This window comes from Hipposideros armiger, unplaced genomic scaffold, assembly GCF_001890085.2.
Source record: "Hipposideros armiger isolate ML-2016 unplaced genomic scaffold, ASM189008v1 scaffold_181, whole genome shotgun sequence".
Lineage (NCBI taxonomy): Eukaryota > Metazoa > Chordata > Mammalia > Chiroptera > Hipposideridae > Hipposideros > Hipposideros armiger.
In genome coordinates, this window is record NW_017731531.1 from 1,882,997 (window position 1) to 1,907,952 (window position 24,956).

At 37.3% G+C, this 24,956-nt stretch overlaps 1 protein-coding gene across 6 annotated transcripts in view; it reads left to right on the forward strand.

Moving 5' to 3' along the window:
• SOX6 (SRY-box transcription factor 6) overlaps positions 1-24,956 on the forward strand; it is a 625,392-nt gene that overhangs the window by 504,424 nt on the left and 96,012 nt on the right. For 4 of the 6 annotated variants that reach the window (XM_019652558.1, XM_019652559.1, XM_019652557.1 and 1 more), the window contains 2 exons: positions 8,057-8,136; positions 9,616-9,738. In XM_019652558.1, the coding sequence (XP_019508103.1) occupies positions 8,057-8,136; positions 9,616-9,738 (203 nt within the window). The remainder of the gene's footprint in view (positions 1-8,056; positions 8,137-9,615; positions 9,739-24,956) is intronic. The other 2 variants (XM_019652560.1, XM_019652561.1) reach the window with 1 other exon arrangement.

Below are 24,956 nucleotides of genomic sequence, written 5' to 3' on the forward strand. Positions count from 1 at the left end.
AATTCTTACTTGAATGTATCGTTTAACCTTGCTGAGCCTCACATTTTTGTCATCTAAAAAAATATGTTATGATTTGTCCACTGCTCAGTGTGGGTGTAAAGATTACATTTGTTAAAATGTATGAAAGTTCTTTTAAAATTTCTAAAGTACTAGCTTTGGGGGTAAAGTCTGACCATGAAACTAAGTAAATTTAATTACATTAAACTATATCCTTATCCATTAGAAATGTCCAAAAACTGAGCATTTGACTGAAATATACTGTCCCTCTGCCTGATGACCAAAAGCAATTTTATAAGTATATCTAATGCTTCTTTAAAAAAAAAATTGTGGTAAAACAAACATAACAACTTATCTGTTTGTAAATGTACAACTCAGTGGCATTAATACATTTGCAATCTTGTGTAACCATCACCAGTATCTATACCCCAAATTTTTAATCGTTACCAAAAAAAAACTCTGTGGGCATTAAATGATAACTCTCCCTATTCCCCTACACCTAATTCCTAGTAACTTCTGTTCTGCTGTCTTTCTCTATGAATATGCCTAGTCTAGGTTCTTCATATAAATGGAATCATATAATATTTGCCCCTCTGTGTCTGGCTTATTTCACTATGCATAATGTCTTCAAGGTCCATTCATGTTATATCATATATCAAATATTCATTCCTTTTATGGCTGAATTATATCCTATTATATTTATATGTCTCTGTGTGTGTGTGGGGGGGCTGTGTGGGTGTGTGTGTTTTGTTCGTTCGTTTGTTTATCCATTCATCTGTTGATGGACAATTGGGTTGTTTCCACCTTTTTTTGTTTTTTAAATTTTATTGGGGAACAGCCATGGTCATTGGTTACACATTGCTTTCATGCTACAATGGCATAGTTGACTCTCCTAGGGAGGGTGCAGCTCAGTGGCCCATGTGGGGATCGAACTGGCAGCCTTGGTATTATCAGCACCATGCTCTAACCAACTGAACTAACCGGTCACCCCTGTTTCCACCTTTTGACTATTGTGAATAATGCTGCTGTGAACATTGATATACAAATACCTCTTCCAGCCCCTGCTTTCAGTTCTTATGGATGTATATGTAGGAGTGGAATTGTTGGGTCATATGGTAGTTCTGTTTAACTTTTTGAGAAACTGCCAAACTGTTTTCCACATAGGCTGCTCCATTTTACATTCCCACCAGCAATGTAAGAGAGTTTAGATTTTTTCACATCCTCACCAACAATTGTTATTTTCTAACTTTAAAAAAATATGTAGATGTCCTAGTAGATGTGAAATGGTATCACCTTGGTTCTGATTTTCATTTCCCTAGTGATCAATGATTTTGAGCATTTTTCATATGCTTATTGGGAATTTGTGTTATCTTCCTTGGAGAAATGTCTAAGTACTTTGCCCATTTTTTAATTGGAATGTTTCTGTTTTGTTGTTGCTGAGCTTCAGAAGTTCTTTATATATTCTAGATATTATCCTGTGTCAGATACATGATTTGCAAATGCTTGCCCCCATTCTGTAGGTTGTCTTTTTACTTACTTGATGGTATCCTTTGATGCACAAAAGTTTTTAAGTTTGATGAAGTATAATTTACTTATTTTTACTTTTGTTGCCAGTGCTTTTGGTGTCATATCCATGAAATCGTTGCCAAATCAAAAGATTTACTCCTGTGTTTTCTTCTAAGAGATTTATAGTTTTAGTACTTAAGCTTAGGTCTTTCATCTATTTGAGTTCATTACTATGTATGGTGTAAAGTATTTGCATGTGGGTATCCAGTTTTCCCAGCACTATTTGTTGAAAAGATGTCCTTTCCCCATTGAAAGGTCTTGGCACCCTTGTCAAAAATCAAGTAAACATATATGTTAGGATTTACCCTGGGCTCTTTATTCTGTTTAATTGGCCACATATCTATTCTTATGCCCGTATCAAACTGTTTTCAGTACTGTAGTTTTGTAGTAAATTTTGAAGTCAGGAAGTATGGGTCTTCCAAATTTATTCTTCCTTTTCAAGATTGTTTGGACTATTGGGGTTCCTTGCAGTTCCAATAAATTTGAGGATCTGCTTTCCTATTTCTGTGAAAAGGATTGTTGGGATTTTGACAGAGATTTCACTGAATCTATAGATTGCTCTGGGTAGTATCGACATCTTAACAACGTTAAGTCTTCTTGTCAACGAACATGGATGCCTTCCCATTTATTTAGGTCTGTTAAATTTTCTTTCAGCAATATTTTATAGTTCAGTGTGCAAATCTTTTTACATCCTTTGTTAGATTTATTTCTAAATACTTCTTTTAGATGCTATTGCAAACAGGATTGTTTTCCTAATTTCCTTTTAGATTGTTCATTGCTGGCATGTAAAAACACAATTGATTGTGTTCCTTGCACCCTGAAACTCGGCTGAATTTGTTTATTAGCTCTTTTAGCTTTCTTGTGGATTCTTTGGGATTTCGTATCTATAGGATCCTGCCATATGCAAATATAGTTATACCTCTTCCTTACCAACTTGGATGCCTGCATTTATGAATGTATGTATGTATAAGTATATGAGTATGTATGTATGTATGTGGTCTCATAGTGCTGGCTAGAACTTCCAGTACAATGTTGTAGAGCAGCAGTGAAAGTGGCATCATTGTGTTGTTTCTGGTATCTTAAGGGGAAAGCTTTCAGTATTTTACCATTGAGTGTGATATTAGCTGTGGGTTTTTCACAAATACCATGAAAGGGCATTGGATTTTATCGAATGCCTTATTTGCATCAATTCAGATGATCATGTGGGTTTCCCCCCTTTGTTCTATAAATGTGATGTAGTACATTGATTTTTTTTTTTTAATGTTGAACTGCCTGCCCTTGTTTTCTTAGGATAAATCCTACCTTGTCATGGTGAATATGCTGTTGGAGTCACTATGCTAATGTTTTGTTGAGGACCTTTGCATCTATATTCATAAAGGATATTGGTCTGTTATCTTTTTCTGTGATGTTTTTATCTGGCTTTGGCGCCGAGGTAATGTTGGCCTCATTATCTCATAGTTAGGAACTGTTTCCTCTTCTTTAATTTTTTGAAGATTTTGGAAAGGATTAGTGTTAATTTTTCTTAAATGTTCAGTAGAATTTACTGGTGAAGCCATTTGGTCCAGGACTTTTCTTTGTTGGGAGGTTTTTGATTACTGATCCAATTTCTTTATTTGTTATAGGTCTGTTGATACTTTCTATTTGTTTTTGAGTCAGATTAGGAAATTTGTGTGTTTCAAGAAGTTTGTCCATTTCTGGTAGATTTTCTAATTCATTCGTGTATAATTGTTACCTAATGTTTCTTGCTAATTCCTTTGTTTCAGTTAGTATTTCTTGAGCACCATTTATATGCCAAGATATGTATATGTAATATGTTTTATATAAATAAAATAAATATATTTACATAAAATAAATGAATATATATTTATATGAAATAAATATATATAAGTACATACAAATATATATTTTCATAACAATTCTAAGATACAAGTGGCATTGTCTTTATTTTGTTAAAAGAAAAAAACCTAAAAGTCACTGAAGTTGATTAACTCTCCAAGCTTCCCGTCTAGAAATTAGTGGAGATAGAATTCAGACTGAAGTTTCTGATTTGACATTTTATACTCTTGCAGACATGGTCAAAATGTGTACGATATTAAGAAAAATCTACCTTTCTTTTTTTTTTTTTTTTGCTGTGGAAAAAATATGATTTATATGTACGGGGTTATCCAAATGGCATCTTGTAAAGCTAGCCATTTCCACCTCTTCCAGAATTAAAGCAGAGGTGTGTAACCACTATTGCTGGATTAAGTCTATCATCTACCTGATATCAAAGCATCTGAGGTTCTTCGGATTCGTACTCTCGTTTTTAAATAAAAATGTTGAGGTCCAAGAAGAAAATACGTTCACCCATGTAAACTAACCTGCTTTTATGGATATCTTTTTAAGTGTGCCCTCCTTTGTATATGGAGGCTATATCATTGGTGAGCTACCATTAAGGCATGAACTTTTGAGTTGTTATTGTAATTTGATTTCTTATAATGGGGATGAGTTTATATCAGTTCATCTACTCTCACTTAACTAATTGTTATTGTGACAAATTCCATGGATTTTCATATGATTGGTCAAGGGTCTGGATGCATCTATGAAATAAGTGAAGACATTAAGATTGATCCTTGATTCTTAGCTTCTTTAAAGATATGAAAAACAATGCAGATGCTCTTAGAAAAAGTCCTAGGACCAAGATTCTTTTCATCATTGATTTATAGTTTGATGAATAGAGAGGGAGAAATAAAGTATGGTGAGCTCAGCAATACGCACTACAATCCTTGCCAAATTTGGTCCTGTTGTCCTTAAAACAAATGGAAGGTTTTGTTTTATTTTTAAGATTATAAATATGTCACCCATTACCAGCTAACTTTTGCTGCAATGTGATGTCTTACAAAGACAAATTCAGCTTCATTATGACATTCCCTCAGAATACGGGGAAGTTGTAATATTTTGCTATTATGAATACACACCTCCGGGAAAGATGCAAAGTGGCGTGTCTAAGTCTATATTGGTGATAGTAGTTGAAATATTTCCATATTGTAGCAAGAATGACAGCCCATAAAAGTGACATCTATCTATAAGTTATTTGGCAACTCAAATAATTCACCATCATCATATGATGCCACCACCCAATAATCTGTGAGATAGTTAGGGATGTGTCATGTATTTTTCTTCTGTTTTGAAGGGTAGAAAATGAGGTATGAGACTTTGAGCCAGTTACTGAAGACTCTCTGAATCCTGTCTCTTAGTTTAATGTATTTTTTCTTCTCCACTCCTCCCAACCTCTCTAAAGGATTTCCTCAATGGGTTAATACCTGAAGGTAATATCTCAGAAGACTAAAACCATCTCAGTCCCTTGTCTTTCTGAAGAATCCAAGTAAATGGACAGCATTTTACCCACAGGATTTTTGACTCTTTAATAAAAGTGAAATTTGTATCTGAATTATACAAACTAGGGGTATTCTTGTAGTGGGTATCCTGAGTCTAATGGGTCCTAGGTTCTTAAGACAAGCTCAACCGTCTCCTGTATTTAAGTCTTAGTAAGTTTTGGCTTCATTTCAGTTTCCCTGAAAATTAAAAAATGTACTTTTTCTCACTGAGGGACTCCTGCTGTGGGGCTGCTTTGATTCCAAAGGAATGTTGCCTATTGTGACAAATGAAGCTAACGTCAGGCAACGTTTCCATAGATTTTTTTAATCCTGTTTTGCATTTGTTTTGTAATCCTCAGGTACAAATAGTCAGGTGAATAATCTAGAAGGCTGGGAACATGCGTTTACGGATGGGCATTATTTCCCAAAGTGGCTTTTGGAGGTTGTCTTCCTATACCAGAGGTAGCAAGGGACAGATTATAGCAGAGCCTAAAGCCAACCTGTTCCAACAGGCTTCATCTTCCTTTGTACACATTTAAAAAGAATGGGTCCTCACGCAAGCATTTCAAACCCAGAGACAAATTTGAAAAAAATTGCTACAACATGTTGACTGATTCCTTGCCAAGCCACTGAGAACTTTTTCTTGATCTTCTCTAACACGGAGAAAATTAAAGGGGGGTAGAGGTGGGGTGGAGAGGAAGAACACTTTGTTATAACAAAATTAAACTTCACTATACTCTAAATTCCTCTCCCTCTTATGTTTTTCTCTTCTACTTTTAACTCCGTTTTTCCTTTGCCCTCATCTGCCTTTTCCTTTCTCTTTCTCTTCTAATTATTCTTTGTGATATACTCTGTTGCTCTAATGTATTCATTTTTACCTTTTGTATCAATACAGTGATATGTTCTAGAGAAATAGCTTTCCAAAGATTGTATGTAGATACAGATTCAAAGCAGCAGAAAGGTTAAGAACGTTTTAAAAATATGCTTGTCAGCAGTGGAAAGAAAGCTGTTTGTAGCCAGCAGGTGAGCTGGAGAGTACTACAGGGTGTGGTGGAGATAGTAATAAATTAACTGGCAAGCCAAAAACTATTTTAAAAAAATCAGCTATTTCATAGCATAAAAGCATGACAGCTATGAAAAAAGGAGTGCCCCAGGGAATTCTTTTAGAGTTTGATTTTTTAAAATGTGTTTGACATGAAAAATGTTTTAGTACAAATAAAGCAACTGGTATTAAACTTATGGGGGTGGGGGGTTGTGGTTTAGAGTTAATATGAATAATGCATGATATTTAAAGAAAGAATAGCTTTAAAATGTTCCAGGAGGCAGTCCATGTTGATGGTTAGAATGGTATTTCCCCCCCCTATTTTTGAAGCATCATTAATTCAGCCTTGCTTTATATATATATTTTTAACCTGATAGGATACTGGCTAAAGAAATAGTATTTGACTTAGATTATTGTATTCTTTTATCAGAGAATTTAGTGTAAATATCAAGAAGATCAGTAGAATTATTTAAGCATACAGTGACAGTCATTTACTATAAAAAATAATTTGGCCTAGTTATCTTTTCTAAAAAGCTCATGTGGCACTGCAAACCAAAATCAACCTCATGGAAGGGGAAAAACAAGATCAGATATTTTGAACATTACTCCATAGGAGACCAGCACAATATAGTGTTGCTGAATGCATTGTCGCCGCGCTCCATATGCAATCAGAAGCCAATTGTTACTGGACTGTGTACAAGCACACACTGTGCTCAATGGTCTGATGAGGTATTATGGATATGATGCAAAGAGACTGTGTAGATTAGCAGCGAACAATTTGTTAAAAGCGAAAGCAACTTAACATTGACATTGGGCCAACTGAGGAGCCCCCTTCATGTGGCAAAGCGGGATTAGTTCTCGGGAACTGGGGGCCATCAGGAAGGCTCCAGGTAGTGTCCATACAGACAAAAAAAAAAAAAAAAGAGGCTTTATTGCTTTCCAGTTGACCGCCTTTATTTCTGTGATTCTTTTCCTACTGTCTCTTCATTATGACATTTCAGCTTTGAGGACGTAAAAGTTCATGCAAAACAGCGTGATTATTATGAATGTCAAAAATGTGTGGAGGAACAGCCTATTAAAATATAGCCTAGAGATAGTACATAACACTGACTTTAAATAAGTAGATGAAGCCATTAAATCGCTGATATTGTGTAATTTATACACGAGTATTAATTTGGATTTCAGTCACCGCTACCACAAGGTATTCCTCGCCGCTGTCTCCTGGCTCTTCAGGTCACCGCCCACAGCCCGTGTTCCTAGGTCACAGACAGGAGGCACTTCAGACCCCGTATTTAGGAGTGGTCTGGAGTCAGAAACACGTGAACACGTAGCACTGCTCCCTGCTGAACCGTGCTCAAGCTCTGCCAGGCTTCTAATGCAAATATTCCATGTAAAATGTGTGGTTATTTAGTCAGATCATCATTAGGGAATAAGGAATAAGTACCCAACGTACGTGGTTCCATACGAGGATCCACCAGAAATTAATTCAGAAAAAGAAGGTTTCCACTCTTCGCTGGGATACAAGGCATTTCACAGAATGTCGGCAGATAAGATTAGCCTCCCTCTCCCCACTATCAAATTGAAGAGGTTGCATTTAAAAAAAATTTTTGTCTCTCTTTTTTTTTTTTTTTAAATAAAATAACGTTTAGAACTATGGACAGTCAACAGCTCATCATCTTTTTTTGGACTCGAATGCTCTGCCTTGCCTCCCAAAGCCAAACGTTTTGTTGTTCTAATATAAAAGCCTTAATGCTTTCTCGGTGAACTGAGTGTCAGCCTGGCTTTAAGGTATTTTTTTTACTCTTAAAAAAATGATGTATTACAAGATTTGTAATGGAGTGAACATGCTTGAATTGCACATTTAATTTTTTTAACATCACATTCATGTTTTGCCAGTTTGCCTACCAGCTATCTGTTAACAAAAAGTCCCACGGCAGGGCTGCAAGTCTGTGCCCAACTCAGCCTTTTGTTTCTGCAGATGTTTGGGCTTAGAGCGATGTTGTAAAGCTCAGGCAATCCAAGGACCATGTTTGTACTTGTCTGCTGCGATTCCCCGTGCATTGTCTAAACCTGTATGCATTGTTCTTTCCGACAGGTGATAACTACCCGGTACAGTTCATTCCATCAACAATGGCAGCTGCTGCTGCTTCGGGACTCAGCCCTTTACAGCTCCAGGTAAGTGCCAGCAGAAAAATATGTGGGATGCAAGCCAGTGCTTTAGTGGAAAACTGCTAACCAGCTGTATGCTAAATAATGGCCTGAATGGTAAATAATTTTTTAAGCATAGCCTAGGAGGATTAACACCTTATATACTTACTGTACTGCAACTAGAAGAGAAAACTGCCAGTTTCAATATTTTTAAAGGAAAAATGGCACGATGACTTAGTACTCTACTATATATTCTCTTGTCAGGTGAGTTGATGGTTTTACAATTTTTTTTTTTATGGCTAGTTGTGATAGGATAGGTTAGCCTTTTCCTTATCAATTTTCCATCCACGTCTTCATTGATGTCCAGATTAGCTTTTACACATACGAATCAAAACAGAAAACAAGGTGGGTATTTTCCTTCTTCCAGCTCATAGAACGGGGCGGGGGGTGTTATTACCAAATTGCTTAGCTATTTGCTAAAATGTAAACACATTACACCTGAGTGTGTGTAGCCTCATCCCCACCCTCTTTCTCGTGCCAGTCCAAAAGCCTGGACATGGTGGCGTCTGACCTAGTTCTGGGTCAGTGTTCTCGATTCAATGCCAAGCCGGGGGAGAAAGTGTTTAGGAAGTGGAATAAAACATCATTTGCACCTTACCTTCTTCACAGTAAAATGAAGTTTACAATAGGACTAGGTGATCTTTACACCCTTCTAGCACTGCCATTTTAAGGGGAAATTGATTTTAAAGATGAGTATTTTCACGAAGAGATAATCTCATTGAAATAATGGCTAACCCTTCTGAATTGGAACATTTAGGACATATATGATAACTTGAATTTCAATACTTTGGGAAGTTTAAAGGTAATGTTTTATTCTCATCATTTACTGTGATTATTTTTGAGTTTTCTTAAATAATCTACGGAATAGCATCTGGCTGGGCCCTTTTATGTCTTCTTTGCTATTCCCTACATAACTTGAACATAAAATAATGTGCAAGTATTTTACGATGAAAACCATTTTTTGAGCATTTTCAGTTGGGTCTTCAAGGAAGAATTTTTGCCATACTTTGAGAAGTATTTATCACAAGCCTCATCCAGAACATGTTACCCATTATGGACTGTCCAGCAGAACTAGAAACTTGGCTTAACAGAAGCAGCAGCCCTTCCTCTCTTCCAAACCTTCCCCTTCCCCACTACTAACACCGGAACTTACTGCAGTTGGTAAAATATGAAGAGAAACCTCACTCACGGGAAACCTAATCTGTTTCTCCTTCTCCAATAGTTGTGCTAGAGCGTGTGCCCTTGAGTTAGAGGCAGAAGTAAGAACCAGTACCATTGTTTGATCTTGTTACCAAGTTCCTATGAAAGAGCGTCTGGGGACTAAATCTTCTACTTTTATTCTGTGGTGTGGTCAGTACCCTGGATTTAGAAATATGTGTTCTGTTTCATGAGTTCTGACAGTATGTTTTGTCTTTTTTTTTTTTTTCTGAATATGCTACTAAACAGAAGGGTCATGTGTCCCACCCACAAATTAACCCAAGGCTCAAGGGCCTAAGTGACCGTTTTGGCAGGAGTTTGGACACCTTTGAACATGGTGGTGGCCACTCTTACAACCACAAACAGATTGAGGTATGAATACTTCCATTGGTGCTTCATTGGGTGGGGGACTGGATGGTTCAGTCATATGCTAGGCTTTTTTTTTTTTTAAGTGGCAAATACTCAATCTAAACACTAAAAACATAATCTTTCCCTTTTCCTCATTTCTGAGGAGGTTCATTTTTGCTCCTTTTCTTTCAGAAAAAAAAGTAAACCTCAAATCAATACCCCTGAATGAATGAGGCTATTGCTATCTATTTAGCCAAATTCTTTACATTACGAGTGTCTTCAAAACCATCTTTATTGCCCTTACTCTTTTCCTTTTTTATGTGTAGTGCTGTATCATGTTTAAAACAAAACAAAACAAAACAAAAACACTTAAACATTTTTTTAAAGTCTCGTTTGACCACCCTGTAAAGTCGGTCAAATCCTGCTTGTACAGACAAAATGACAGAGGCTCAGAGAGGTCAAGTTATTTAACCAAGGCTACAAAATATTCACAGAGTCAGAGTTCTTACCCAAGGTTTCTAATTCTACCTAATTCAGGTTTCCTGACTTGGTTTTCTCCGGCTGAAGTAGAGGTGGGTGTCTGGGCCTGAAGTTGTTTTTTGCCCCATAAACATCTATAGTGTTCTTTTCATATTTAACTTCCGATAAGGCTCTTTGTTGTTTTTCTGGGGTATTCTTACTCCTTGGGAGAAGGTGGCTCATTGTGGCTCTTTTGAGAACCAAGTACTTTTCCTCTACGGGCACCCAGTCCTTCTCTCCCCAGTGTGATGCTCAATTTTTCTCCTGTATCATGGGCCTCCTTCTCTGGGACAACCAGCTATCTGTTGAATCACACACACACACACAAATGGAGACAGGTTACCTCAGAATGCAACACACTTTAGCTTCCTGAGTTCCATGTAATACTACATTGTATAGTCCAACCTAGTATGGGCCACTCAATTAAAAAAGAAAAAAAGAAGAAATAATTACATTTAGCAAAGTTGTATATTCAGCTCTTATTGGCTCTGCCAGTCTATACCTATCAAATACTATGTACTCAATGACGTGCCCCTTTGACATCTTCCCTGCTGCTTTGGAATCTGCATTTGTGGAAGGTGACAAAGCTCACTCTTAAGAAAGCAGAGAACAAGATCAGAGGGCGCCTTGGAAGCAGCCTGAGGAGGAGCCCCGGGGGGGGGGGGGCCCCCCCCCACATGACCAGACACACACATTCGGCGTATCTGCTGGTTGCTCTACAGCCAGGAGGGGCTTCTTTGCTATAAGGCTTTCTTTTGGATGTAGAAAAGGTGCCATATTTCTGGACATTCTGAAAATCTACTCTGTTTAGGATTGATTGCTAAACAGAGAGACAACCTGGACATTGGGAACAAGCCTTTGTGTATGATGACAGTTAGCAAGCTTACCTGCTCAGGACAGAGAGTTTGTTCAACTTTTAAGTACTTAAAAGAATGTGAAAGCAGGTGGCCTTGGTATGATTGCAAGACTTCCTCTCCTCTTTGACTTTGATTTTCTCTCGAGGTGTTGAGTTCTATCCCATCAACCTCCCCTTCATCAGTTTTCTGCCCAATCGTTTTTGTTTTTACTAATTTTTCACTTAGGTTGATTTCTTTCCCCCACAAACTCACTGGTCCCTGATGCTTCTGGCTTCTGTTGGGTTTCTTGAAACCATGATGTCAGATGTGAGTGTCAAATCTGGGTAGTGCTATAGCGATGTTGACCCAGAACCACAACATAATGCTAAATGCCTGTCACTTTTATTATGCTAAACAGAGAACCCATTTCAGCAGGAGCCTTCATAGCTTTACAGTTTAAGTTTGGGCTGGTTTGAGAGTTTCCTGGGCTTTTGTTTATTCTTGCTCTGTTCTCTTGCTTCCATTATTTGCAATGTTTTCCTCTATGTCAGGAAACCTTTGTTCTGTCTGCTTTTATGGTACCCGAGTTAGAAAAGATTGACCTTGTGTGAAAGGCAGGTTTCCCAAACTTTCCTGGTATATGTTTATTGGGATGTTTATGAACAGCACAGTAGACACTCATATCTAAGCTGCTACAGACATGAACATTTTAAATCTTGAGCAAGAGGAGCAAAATTTAAAATCTTGCTTTATTGATTTGAAAGTCTGCTTTTTTTTTTCCTAGCTAAGGTTTTCTCCCCTCCTTTGACAAGCCAAAATGTCACAGCTCTGTCCATAATCATGATCACGATAAACTGTTGATGCTGAGGAAGCAGTGCAATGATGTTAACTGGTTTTATTTCTAAACAGAGATTCTTAGGAAGAAAAGCCCACAGCATGTACATACCACCCCACCACCTCCACACACACACACACACACACACACACCCTGCTGCATGGCTCAGAGCTGGTCCGTTCTGCTTTTACAGTTCATTTGTGCTTCAAAGGTTGTCACTTCCAACATTAATAAGCCTGGGTAAATCTTGACAGCATTTATATATAGTTATACCTTGGAAGCCTGAAATCTGGTTCTCAAGTAGAGAAAAGGTATTTTACATGGAAAGACCCCCTTTACATTAGTGTATTCCAGTTCTTTCTTTTTTTAAAAATAAGGAAGATACAGGAAAGTTTTTGTGTGTGTGTGTTCTGTGCTAATCGAAGGCATGGTTTTCTCTGCCTCAGGGGCACAATATTAGAAGAGAGCGGGCCAAAGAATGCTATTTTTAGTCGAACAGTTCAGCAGATGGAGTCATGAATACTCATATATCTGAAGGCTGAGGGGCTTGAACCATTAATTTTGATAATGTATTTAACCCTGGGAACAATCAGAAACTGCAACTCTAAGGTTACAGTGCTTTTGACCTTTAGAGACGAGAGGGCACTTGCTACAGTAAACAATATATTATATTGCTACTTATTCCAATTCTCTACCCTTATAAATTTCAGGCCCAGTTGCCATTTGCTTTCCTCAGCTATGTTAGCATTGATCCTTCAAGTAAGTCAAAAAGAATGTTAAGGAAGGGGGACCAGTATAATGAGGCAGTCATGTAAATATGGCCTTTACATAGCTAAGATGTTAGATTGTTTCTGAAGAAATATTGTCTTAGAAACTAAGCTCTAAGTGACTTTTGTTTAAATGGAAAAAGTGGTTTCAGTGTATTGATATATTTTACATGGTGACGTTCAATATGATAGAGCCTTAAAGTAATTTTGTTTTGTTTTGTTTTGTTTTGTTTCTAATTGGGAGTAATGTTGCCTCATAGTTGTAGCTTGTATTAAACACAATCTGGTACCATGTCATGCAAAGTGACACACCTGTCTCATGCCTTCTTATTAAATGATGCATGCTTCTCTTTAGCAAATACAGCAGTTAAATATCACACAGCTTAAGAATTTCTAATTAAAATATCTCCACATGTCAGCATATTGGTAATGTATTATTTTAATCCATTTATTTTGTTTATGAAACAGTGACATATGTTTAGATTGTGAAATATATGAGCCTTAAAAAATCACTTTATTGAAGAAAATTAATTCCTACAATACTGCCTCGGTAATGTGTTCGCTCACCCAGCCAGTCACTGGCGGCACTGCCAGTCTTAATGTTGGGTAGACATACTTACCAGTTTTATCTGCATAACAGTCTTGGAGAGAAGCAATAACAATTCCTTTTCTTAGCTCCAAATGATAAGGCTTTCCTTTCTTTACTTTTTTTTTCTTCTTACTCATTAATTCAAACCTGTCCCCCTCAAAACACTTTTTGTTGCTTCTTTTCCTTAATACAATGAAGAATGGGACTGAGGGTATATGTATAAGGGATTCTGAAAGACCAATCAAAATTAAAAACAAGCTAGTTACCTTTTCAAAGTTAGACATAGTAATTTGTTTGTCAGCAGGGAGATGTTTGGGTCAGCCCTGAGATAAAGTGACTGTCAGCAGTTATTCCTACAGGACAAGTAATTTCACTCAATGTATTACTGACAGATTGCTCACTTCTCTGAATCACTGGAAAAAACAAACTTAATATTGTTACAGGCAGAGTTTCTGTCTTCATTAGCCTCAGAGAATGATTTTTATCGAGCATTCAAAGTCTACCAAGCTTTAGTTGGAACATATTTTAACAGACAAGTTTTTATAATGATAGTATGGGTAGTAGTCTAAATGAAAGAAATTAAACATGAAAATTTTTTTTAAAAATCAATAAATGCATTTACACTTTTATTTGATGGGCATTATGTGTAGTTTAGGGGAGATTTGAGGAACAGAGTATAATTGGAGCCTGAAAACACTAGGAAAACCTATCAACCATAAGTTATTCTTAAATGAAACTATTAAAGTCTTGCCAAGTTTGCAAAGATGGAGGAGAACAATTGAAGTTTTTGCAAAAGTGAATGCAAACACATATTTTATTTAAATGATATTGTCAATTTTCATGCTACAAATGGAAAGTGAAGAAGTGCCCATCAATATTGAGAATGCTCAATTTCTATTTCAGTTCCAGCCTAAATCTTTATGGTATTATATGTAGATGCTCTTCTCTGGCTCAGACCCTGTCTTCTTGTTTGCAATCGTAAACATGCCTCAGTGCTAGAAAGGAGTGAGATGGTGAGTTAGCTTTGCTGGGTGGGCTTGAGAGGCTGTGATTTCTAATAGAGAGTTGAATAAAGAGCTGATTAGAGTGACCTATTACTGGCTACCCAATGGAGAAAAAGGGGTGCACTGATTCAAAGCTTGTTTTGAGGATGCCAACCATGGGGTTGTGCTTTGAGGGGAAATGCTTGCTTTTCTCTTAATCAGCCTCTCCTCGCCCTCTTTGGTTTTAAGAGTGTGATGGAACTTGGAAGGGCCATTACAACTGGGATTAGGTGAGCTGGGGACTAATGGAGTGAGCTCCACTTTGAAATCAGTATCTTGGATTAAAGTTTCCACAATTAACTTGCTATGCAGTCCTGTACTGGTCTCAAATTCCCTCCTTTTTACAATGTGTTCATTGTAAAAAAATGGGTAATATTTACTTTCAGGGTTTTTGTGAATAGTAAGTGGGGTATGAGGCATGAGTTAGATGTCCACAAAAAATATCATCATCAGAATAGGAAAACACTTTCCAACATGCTAATAAGCAATCAGTTCTATTTATTGGGTTGTCGGAAAAGTCATGACATATTTTTTCTGTTTTTTTGTTGCAAAAATGTGTCATGACTTTTCTGACAGCACATTTAGCTTTGCTGTCTAAAATGCTTCTGATGGGTAACTAATTTACTAGTACGTTAAGTCACTGAATTCAGGGACTTTTGTCTCTTTTGTTTACTGTTGAATCTCTAATATTGCCTGGTATAGAATTTGGTAAAATGAAAGAATTAATGAATTTCATCTTTGGGGACTGTCTGGGATCCCAGCTGCTTTGAAAACTTTTTTTTTTTAAAGATATGTTCAGTCAAGTGCTCTCTCTTTAGGAGGCCTTATTTCATGTAAACAACATTTCATTTCTAAGCAGGCTTCTTAAGAAAAAACAGCAGGTACCAAGTAAATCCTGATGGAGGTTAAAGAAATTTAGGCAGATCAGTGAAGGATATAAAACATGAAAACTTTTCCTAGTGTTTGGAATTCTGACTTGTCATTGTAGTCAATGAAAACAGAGTAAGTTTATACCTACCCACAAATTAAAAGATTGGGTAAACTGGATTATCTTTTAGAAATTGAATTTTCAGTTGGTTTTAAGGTAATACCTAAAACTTGAGCAAGTACAGCTCTTCTCAATAAACACTGTTAATCACTGTATTTAAATGATTTGTTTAATGGGATGTTCAGCTGTACTCACAGAGATGGTTTAGTAGGAGCCCAGGACCTTGGAATTACAAAATCAGTGCAGTCCTGTAGCCCTCCTAATAAAGGATTTCCACCAACATTCATTTAGCTCCAGCCTCACTAATGAACCCGCTCAACAGGGATTTCCCAGTGTGTGAGTATTTGTATTTAGATAGACTGCACATAAGATACAATGTTTTCTAAAATAATGACAGGTATTTTTATTCCTGTTTTTATCAAACTGGAATTTTGAGCTATTGTTTGGTGGGTACCATGTATCGTATATCTGTATGCCTATGTGTCATAATGAGCTACCTTGGAAATCAGAGAGATGATATGATGAAGGATATGTTGAAGCTTAGAAAGCAAAATGTTCTAGTGTTTTAGAAAATGCTTCACTCCGATTTGCAACCATAGTGTAAGTCAGAATATGCAACATTTAGGAAATTTAAATCAGAAAAACATATGATGAAATAGATTGACGTGACATTTTTAACCACTTTATTGAGGTATGACTGATCTACAAAAAGCTGCACATATTTAATATATACAACTGGATGAGTTTGGAGATGAGTGTATATCCAGGAAACCATACCACAATCTATGTCTTAAACGTAGTCATCACCTCCAAAGTTTCTTCCTACTCCTACTGTTATTATTATTTTGTATGATAAGAACATTTAACATAAATTCTATGCTCTTAGGAAGTTTCTAAGTATACAATACAGTATTATTAACCATAGGCTCTATGCTATACAGTTAATCTTTAGGATTTATTCATTTTGTGTAACTGAAGCTTTGTCCCCTTTGTCGAACACTTCCCATCTTCCCTCCTCCAATCCCTGACAAGCACCAGTCTACCCTCTGCTTCTGTGAGTTTGACTATTTTAAATCCCTTATGTAAGTGTTAATCACATAGTAGTTATCCTTCTGTGTCTGGCTTATTTCACTTAGCGGAAAGCTCATCCACGTTGTCACAAATGGCAGGATTGTCTTCCTCTCTTTAAGGTGGAATAAGAATCCATTTTATGATATATTACATTTTCTTTATCAATTCATCCATCAGTGGACATGTAGGTTACTTCTATGTCTTGGTTATTGTGAATAATGTTGTCATGACCATAGGAGTAAACATACCTCTTTGAGATCTTGATTTCAATCCCTTTGGGGATATCCTTTGGGAGGAGATATATGTGTGTGTGTGTGTGTGTGTGTGTGTGTGTGTGTGTGTGTGTATATACATATATATATATATATACATATACATATATATACATATACATATACACATATATACATATACATACATATACATATATACATATATATATATATGTGTATATATATATATATATATATCCCCAAATGTTTAAGGTCTTCCACTTAAGTCTTTAATCCATTTCAAGTTAATTTTTGTGTGTGGTTTAAGATAAAGGTCCAATCTCATTATTTTGCATCTAGACATTCAGTTTTCTCAGCACCATTTATTGAAGAGACTGTCCTTTTCCCATTGGGTATTCTTGTTACCTTTCTCAAAGATCATTTGACTCTATATGTGTGGGTTTATTCCTGGGCTCTCTATTCTGTTTCATTGGCCTAGCTGCCTGTCAGTATCATGCTGTTTTTATTACTGTAGCTTTGCACTATATTTTGAAATTAGAAATGTGGTGTTTCCAGCTTTGTTCTTGTTGTTTAAGATTACTTTGACTATTCAGGGTCTTTGTGGTTGCGTTTGGATTTTAGGGGTTGTTTTTCCTATTTTTGTAAAAAAGTGCCATAGGAGTTTTGATAAGGATTACCTTGAATCTGTAGATCACTTTGTGTAGTATGGCCAATTTAACAAAATGTATTTTTCCAAACCCCAAATATTTTTAATGATATTATAATTAAAAGGAATTGAGGAGCTACAGTTGGATAGATTCTGTTTATAGACATGCCCAAGTCAGGGGATAAAACTTCTGATCAGTAGCGCTAGCAAATAGTTCCTACTACTCTGCCAATTCTTCCTTACTCTTTTATTCAGAGAAAAGTTCATATGTTACAGGTATGCTTGTTTGTGCAAATCTATCTAAATTGTAAATTCAGAGAAAAAACTTGTAATGATTTAAGCTCTCTGTACTGATTTGAAACCATCTTGCTTTATTTTGACTGTTCTAGATTTTTAGGATTAAGATAATAACTAGATTCTCTTACATATCTTGCAAACCTCAATGGCACTAATGATTCATTCTTTTCTCGATTCAATATAAATAAACAAGCACTCAATATATATCAGTACTCTGTACTAGTTGCTGTGTGGATTAAAAAAAAAGATCATTGTATGTTCTCTTCCTTCATTCCTCCCTTATAATTGATGACATCAGTAGAGTCATCCTGAGTAAAATTGAGAGGAATTAATTATCATTCTTTTTTCCCAGTTTTATAAACACCAATTCCTTGATATTTTTAAATCACTTAATGTGGGCTTAGCTAAGTATTTACATTTCTTGTTAATAGACTAAAAGGTGGAGGCAAAGTAGAGCCAAATAAATTTCCCAAAGCCTCCACCCTTTTGGTCATTTGGTGAAGCAAAGGCTTAAACAAGGATGTTTAATTTCCAGTAAACATCCCTGGGTTCATTCCTTGCTATGTGCTTCTCTTATAGCACCAGCTAAAATACCTATAACTAACCTTTAATATCATGATATGTGTATTCACCTAGGCCATGATTTTTGATACCTCGTCAGTGATTTCCCAAATGCTTTTGACCTTGAATAGTATGAACTAAAGCAAACAAAAATAAATGATAGATATGTATGAAAATTTTATTGTTTGAATTATATACATGTGTTGACTATCTCAAACCATACAAAGTGCAAACATACAGTGCTCATTCGAAGTCAGTTTGAAACAGAGTTGTTTTAAACCTAGAAAATCTACTTTTGGGATATTTATGAAATTTTTAGTCTAATTCACTTATTCCTTTATATTAAAGAAAGAACGAAGTATTACATCCTCTCTTTTAAAAATCTTGTTACTTGAGGTTACACTTGTTAGCTTTGAATATGGTTGTTACAGTGACATAACACTTTTTGTATGTTAGGGTTGTAGCAAAACCTTTGTCTTTTAAGGGAGCATATACATGGTCATGCTCAGGAAATTTGAAAAAGTTTGTATGAAAATTCAAGCATCACAAATTTAATCATTTAATTATTCAACAAACATTCATAGTGCCTATTACGTGCCAGGTACTATTCTAGACCAGTGGTCCTCAATTGGAGGCAGCGTTGCCCGCTAGGGCTCAGCTGACAATGTCTGGAAATGCTTTTGATTGTTATGATGTGAGGTGGGGGTGGAAATACTACTGGTACCTAGTGAGCAGAGCTCAGGGGTGCCGCTGGTTACCTGACAGTGTACAGGACAGCCACCCACAACAAAGAATGATCCAGTCTACAATATCGGTAGCACTGAGGTTGAGAAAATCTGTTTTAGGTACTGAGGAAACATCAGTGAATCAAACAAACTCCTTGCCCTCATGGAGTTTACATTCTAGAGAGGGAAAGAGAAAGTAGGATAAGAAATATGCAACAAAGAGTTAAGATTACAAATTTTACTCATCTTAGAAATATCCCACCTACCTGCCCATCCGCCTGAACCTGGGTGGGCAGATTTTTAAAAATTGAGACCTATTGGATTGTTTATCTTTGGTTCTTTACTTCATTTTGATCTTCAAAACCAAGACTTTTATTTTCGCCAGTCAGTCCGTTCTGGCTAGAACAGTCACAGTTCTCCTGAGGCCTATCTTTTCAATTGTATTAAACATACCAGGTACTCTGGCTTTCAGTGAAGGAATATTCTTTCTGACTGTTATGGTATATAGGCCTATCTTTCAGAGTGAAGTGAATATGAAGTTTGGTGGGACCTGGGAGCTGTTCATTCGTTTTTATAGGATGCTGTTTATCGAGATCCCGTAGGATAAGTGGGATCATTCTTGGCAGAGAATTTGTAATTGCTGTGTGAATTGGCTATTAGTACAAAAGAAGCCTGAATTTCTTTTTAAAACAAAACCAAACAGATATGAGTAGTATGAATATTATATATGCATAAATATACACACACGTAGTATGTATACATATCCATACACATATATGATACATATTATATGATTTTTGCAGTTTAATAAGCAATTTATATTTAGGCTTTATAATAAATGTGCTTTAATATTATCCCCATATTTTAGTAGGAGAAAGTATGTCTCAGATAGGATAACTGACTTGGAACAGATTTCTCATCTATTAAACAAAAAAGGACTATAATAGATGGTTTAAGTGTATTTTAAAATTTACTTCTTGACCAGATTCTTTGCTTTAAACTCTGCTGACTGGTATGTAGGAAGCACAGTCATTTAGAAACTTTCTTGCATAACTTATTCCTCTCTTATTATAATAGTCAAGTAAAAGTAATTTAATTAAATCATAAGAGGGAAAAAATGCCAAAGTCAACAGGACATTCTCAGGATCCCAAAGAGTTCATGTGCTTTCCAGATTTCCAGGTAACCATCCAGAAGAAACTTTAAACCTGATAGAATTTCACAAGGCTAAGAAGAGCTATCCTGAAATCCGTCTTATCTTACTCTGTAACTTCCTTGGGAGGAAAATGCTTAGAATGTATTATTTGCTGGAGGACAGAGCTCTGTTCTTTTGAGAGTTTCTGGGGCTGTCCTACAATTTGAAAGTTCCGGTGAGAGTCCCGGAGTGGCTGGAGAGCACGTCCTTGCCCGCTGCCGGCCTGCCTTGCCCTCCGAGCGTGTTGGGCAGGTTGCATGCCAGCAGACGAAGCAGATGTTTGAGCATACTGGAGTGGGACGCCTGCCGCATCAGGAGCTGGGCATTCCTCTTGACATCTGGACATCACTGGGTCAGGACGCCTGCCTCAGGCCAGGAGGCTGCGGGAGCCGTGGGGCCAGAGAGCGGACTCTTCGCTGCTCTTTTAAGCGATTAGTGCACTGAAGCAGCAATAATGTTGAATTATCGCCTGGCTGCTTTCTTCTCAGGAATCTTGGGGAAGTAGGAGAGTCAGGAAGGAGCATTTATAGTAAAGTCATGTTCAGAGGAACAAGACTAATTGTAGAGTATTAAAGAGCTTTATTTTTAAATGATTTCATTTGTAGATAGCTCTGGACAGGGTATGGAACTTTTTAGAGCCCTAAACCCTATAGCTTAAGGAGACGTTTCTAATGTAAAATGGCTGGGTACAGAACCATTATTTCAGCCATTTTCCAGTTTAAGAGTTTGGTCAAGTTTTGCTAAGGAAGAGACAGCATTTGCTAAAAAAAAAAACAGAGAGAGAAAATATGCTAAGACTTGTAACTGCTGGATGAAAATTCTGTAACTTGAGGGAAAGGAAGAAGACTTTTAGGTAAGAGATTGATGGATTTACGCACTGGCTTTTACAGTTCCACTTTATCACACGGAAAACTGGCCTGCGTTTGCTGCCCAGAGCCGAAACCATCTGTTACACCAGCTTCCTTTACGATATGTGCTATTTAAACACAATGGATGTGGAGATGGGTAGTTTAAAATGTATTTTGCGAAGAGCAGTTGTCACATTATGTTGCTTTGCCTCTTATAATTTTTCATTAGTGTGACCTCTTCTCAAGGAAGTCTTCTTATAAACAGATTACGGCCATTTGTGTTCACAGTAATATATTGAAGAAGAATGCTATGCTGCTCTCACTTAACCTCCCAGATTCTAAGGGGGTTCTATTTAATTAACACTAGTGACAGCCTTGACCTGAGAGGCTATGGAAAGTGATGGAGCTGCAGTTTTCAAGTTCTGCTCTACTCAGCTGGGAGAAAAATTAGAAAAAAAAAAATTAGCAAGTACTATTTTCTGAAATCCCCTCTAACTAAGCTGCATTTCAACGGATCATTTAATGCTCAAATGGACAAAGGTATTACTTCAGTCATTGAATTGTATCAAACTCCTTCTCAGAGGCCCAGTTTAAAAACTCTGTAGGAAAAGTGGTTTTGCGCTGCATTCTCCGTGGATTATCACTCGGTCTGCTTAAAACAAAAAAAAAAGCGCAAATAAACTAAAAATAAAGAAGAAAAAGGAGGAGAAACATCCCCTGTCACTGAAGGGAGTGGAGAGTGTGCCCCTGAGTCCTCCCTACACTGGATTGGCCCCCAGAGCTTAGGAGCTCCTTAGGCCACATAGAAAAAGACATTCCCTGTGCAGTGTAGCTGTTCACCTGCTCACAATATCTTCCTCAGGTCCCAGGAAGCATTTACTCCAGGGCCCAAGGGGCAGTCCCTGAATCATGCATAGTTCAATCATTAGCTCAGATGTAGCACAACTGAGAGTGAGAGTGAGAGCAAGAAGCCTCGTTGAGATAGTAGAGGCCCGGAAGTCACTTCTCTATCCATTTAGCAATAGTTTTAATAAAGAGGCATTTCTGAGTTGCAGAACAAAATAGTCATGCATAATTCATTTATACCCAACCACACCAGTCCTGGTTTTAGATTCACCTCTGCCACATTTCCTGATTATGCATCACTGTCACCAAATACAGTTATACCTCACTATGAAACAGGAAAATGACTGTATGTCATCAGGTGATGGATGATTGGTCACCGTGTGTTGGAGCAACATGCCTCCCTTTTTATCTGGCGGCTACTTTGCTCTCTGACATGTTTTCTGTCTATGCAATAGCGAATGGCTCGGAGGTTTCAAAAGAGCAGTGCTTCTTGGTTCCACCAGAACTCTTCAGTTCAAAGAGCTAATTTCCTCTGAACTTCAGTCTCCTCATCTGTGAAATGGGGGTTAATGACAGCTCCCATATTGTGAATATTAAATGAAAGAACATAAGCCAATTAACTAGCACAATGTCTACTACATGGTCAATACTCAATAGACATCATTTCTCCCCACACCCTTACACTTGGACCTGTCTTATTCATTCATTAATTTAACAAATATTTTTAAAGCATGTGCTGTGTGCTTTAGGTACTCTGTAAGGAAGCAAGCTAAGCAAGTTCCTACCTTTTTATAATAGTCTAGAGAGGAAATCCATTAAATGAGCAATGCTTCAAAGTGATAAGAACAGATAACACAGGGCTGATCATTTGTTATATATGTATATAAATATACTCATTTATTGACTGACCAAGCTGACCGTGTGTAGGCTCTTTGAAGTCTCTTTGTCCTAATACCTGTGCCTGATGACTACTCCTGAGTTCACAAAGCATGATGCCCAGCACAGTACTCTTTAGCAAGAAATGATGGCCAGGCAGCAATTAAAGTATTTTAAGTTGGACCTTCCACTAATCAAGAAAAAATGTCACCATGTTGAAAGAAAAACCTTCCCAAATAGACAGAGAGATTGTCAAATTGCATAGACTTTCAGAGCTAGAAAGGCCCTCAGAGGCCTTGAAGGTCCAATCCTAACCTTCCACGGGTTCCATAGCTTTGGCAGATTAATCTTCATATACCCAGGTTCTGTTACATGAGTTTAGGAATCACACTGACCTCCACAAGGCAGTTGTAAGGAATAAACAAGGCAACTTTTGTGAAAAGTGCTTTACCCACTGTCGAGTATGATGTGAATCTTTTCATTTTCCAGTTGAAGAGATTGAGGCCCAGAGAGGTGGATTAACTTGGTCTAAGCCACACAGCTTGTTAAGGGGCCTGGGTTAGGATGCACAGAATTGTGAGGCAACTGTGTAAATTTGATTGCACCTCACAACTAACTTTTGGGTGAATTGAACTGAAAACAGATGGCCAAGAGGACAGCATATCTCATGCTTCCACCTGTGAGTTTTTATAGAGATATATTGTTTGCAATGGAATATACCAACCTAATGAAGATTATTCTCTAAAACACAAAATAAGGTACATTAAAGTATCAGATTGTGTAACAGTGCTGATAGTAGTGTCAAGGCCAGAGTATAAACTTATATTAATTTATATGATTAATTATTATATGAAAGGGGGTTAATTATTTCATTAGTGCACTCACACATTAACTTGCCACATGTTTATTAAGTGTGTACTGTGTAGCAAGCCCTCTCTTCTATTAGGAGATACTAAGATCAGTAGAACTTGACTCTGTCCTCAAAGGGCCCATCGTTTAGCAAGCAATGTGATCGCTGTTAACATAGAAGCGTTTCCAGAATAAAAATTCTATGGGAGGAGGAAGTAGTAAGCTCTGGCTGGGGAAGGAAGTACTGGCAGTCTTCACAGAGGAGGTGATGTTCAAACTGAATCTTGAAAGGACAGTGGACATTCATCAGCTTTATGGGGAAAGGATGGAGAGTGGCAGAGACACAGAGGAGGGAAAAAGCACTCTGGCTAAAGAACCGGCCTGTAGGGCTAGAAGCAACAGACAGCGTGGCCTGTTCAGAAAATGACAGCCTGGCCCAGGCTGAGTGCACAAGAGCAATAGTAGGTGAGCTTGGAAAGGTGAGCAAGGGGTCAGATCACAAAGTGCCTTTTATACCACACTTGGGAATTGGCAGTGCTTGTGGTAGACATGAGTTTATTCACACCATAAATGGCAAAGTGGTCTAAGGTAGAGTGAACGACTTTATGATGTGATATTCCTCTATTAATTTGATCTCTAGTTTACATTTCCCATTACACTAGATTTAATAGTTAGGGAACCGTGATTGGTAAGATTCATAGTCCCTTTAGTACAATGGTACCCTGTGGCAAGTGAAACTGTACACACAGTGTAATGATACACAGAATAAACAAAACTGTTTAAGATGGAAGCAAAGCCAACGTTCAACCATTTCCCCGGGATTTGGGGAAATCTTGTCATCTGCAGTTTGTGCTAAACCCAGTCACATTTAGCCCATCGCTTCTCTGTGAATAAGACTTGATACTATATTTCAAGCAAACAGTGAAGCACAGGGTAAAAACTCTATAAAGAACAGCTATGGTTCTTCTGATTGTTAATGTCATGCAATTATGCCCCTTTCTGGAGTAATAAAACGTTCCTTGGCAGAGGTCAGGATCTCTGCCACTGACTTATTTAACAGATCCTCTTAACATCTGTCCTGCAGACTGTGCACTTTATTAGCAGACAAGAGACCCAACAGACTTAGCCTGCTGTGTCCCTCTTTCACATTCACACAGCTGTGGATTAACTCAGACTTTCCAGAAGAGGACCAACCAGAAGGGATCGTCCTGTTATTGGCTGATGCTAAAAAGATGGGGGGAGGGGGGGAGAGCAGAAACAAATGTTGCCCTAGTACAATTCAGTGTTTTTTAGGGTGACAATTACCAGTCTGTTTTTAAAAAAGGAATAAAAGCAAGCTATTTCACTAAAAAAGGAAAGTCTATTCATATCTGTGTGGGAACCTAATCAGGCTCTTGTTTCCAGTGACGATGACTCCACAGTCGCACCAGGTCTGCGACAAGAATGCCCCTTTTGTATGCCGATAATGTGGAAACGATAAAATTTCCTTTAAGGGACATATGTGTTTACATCACGAGATG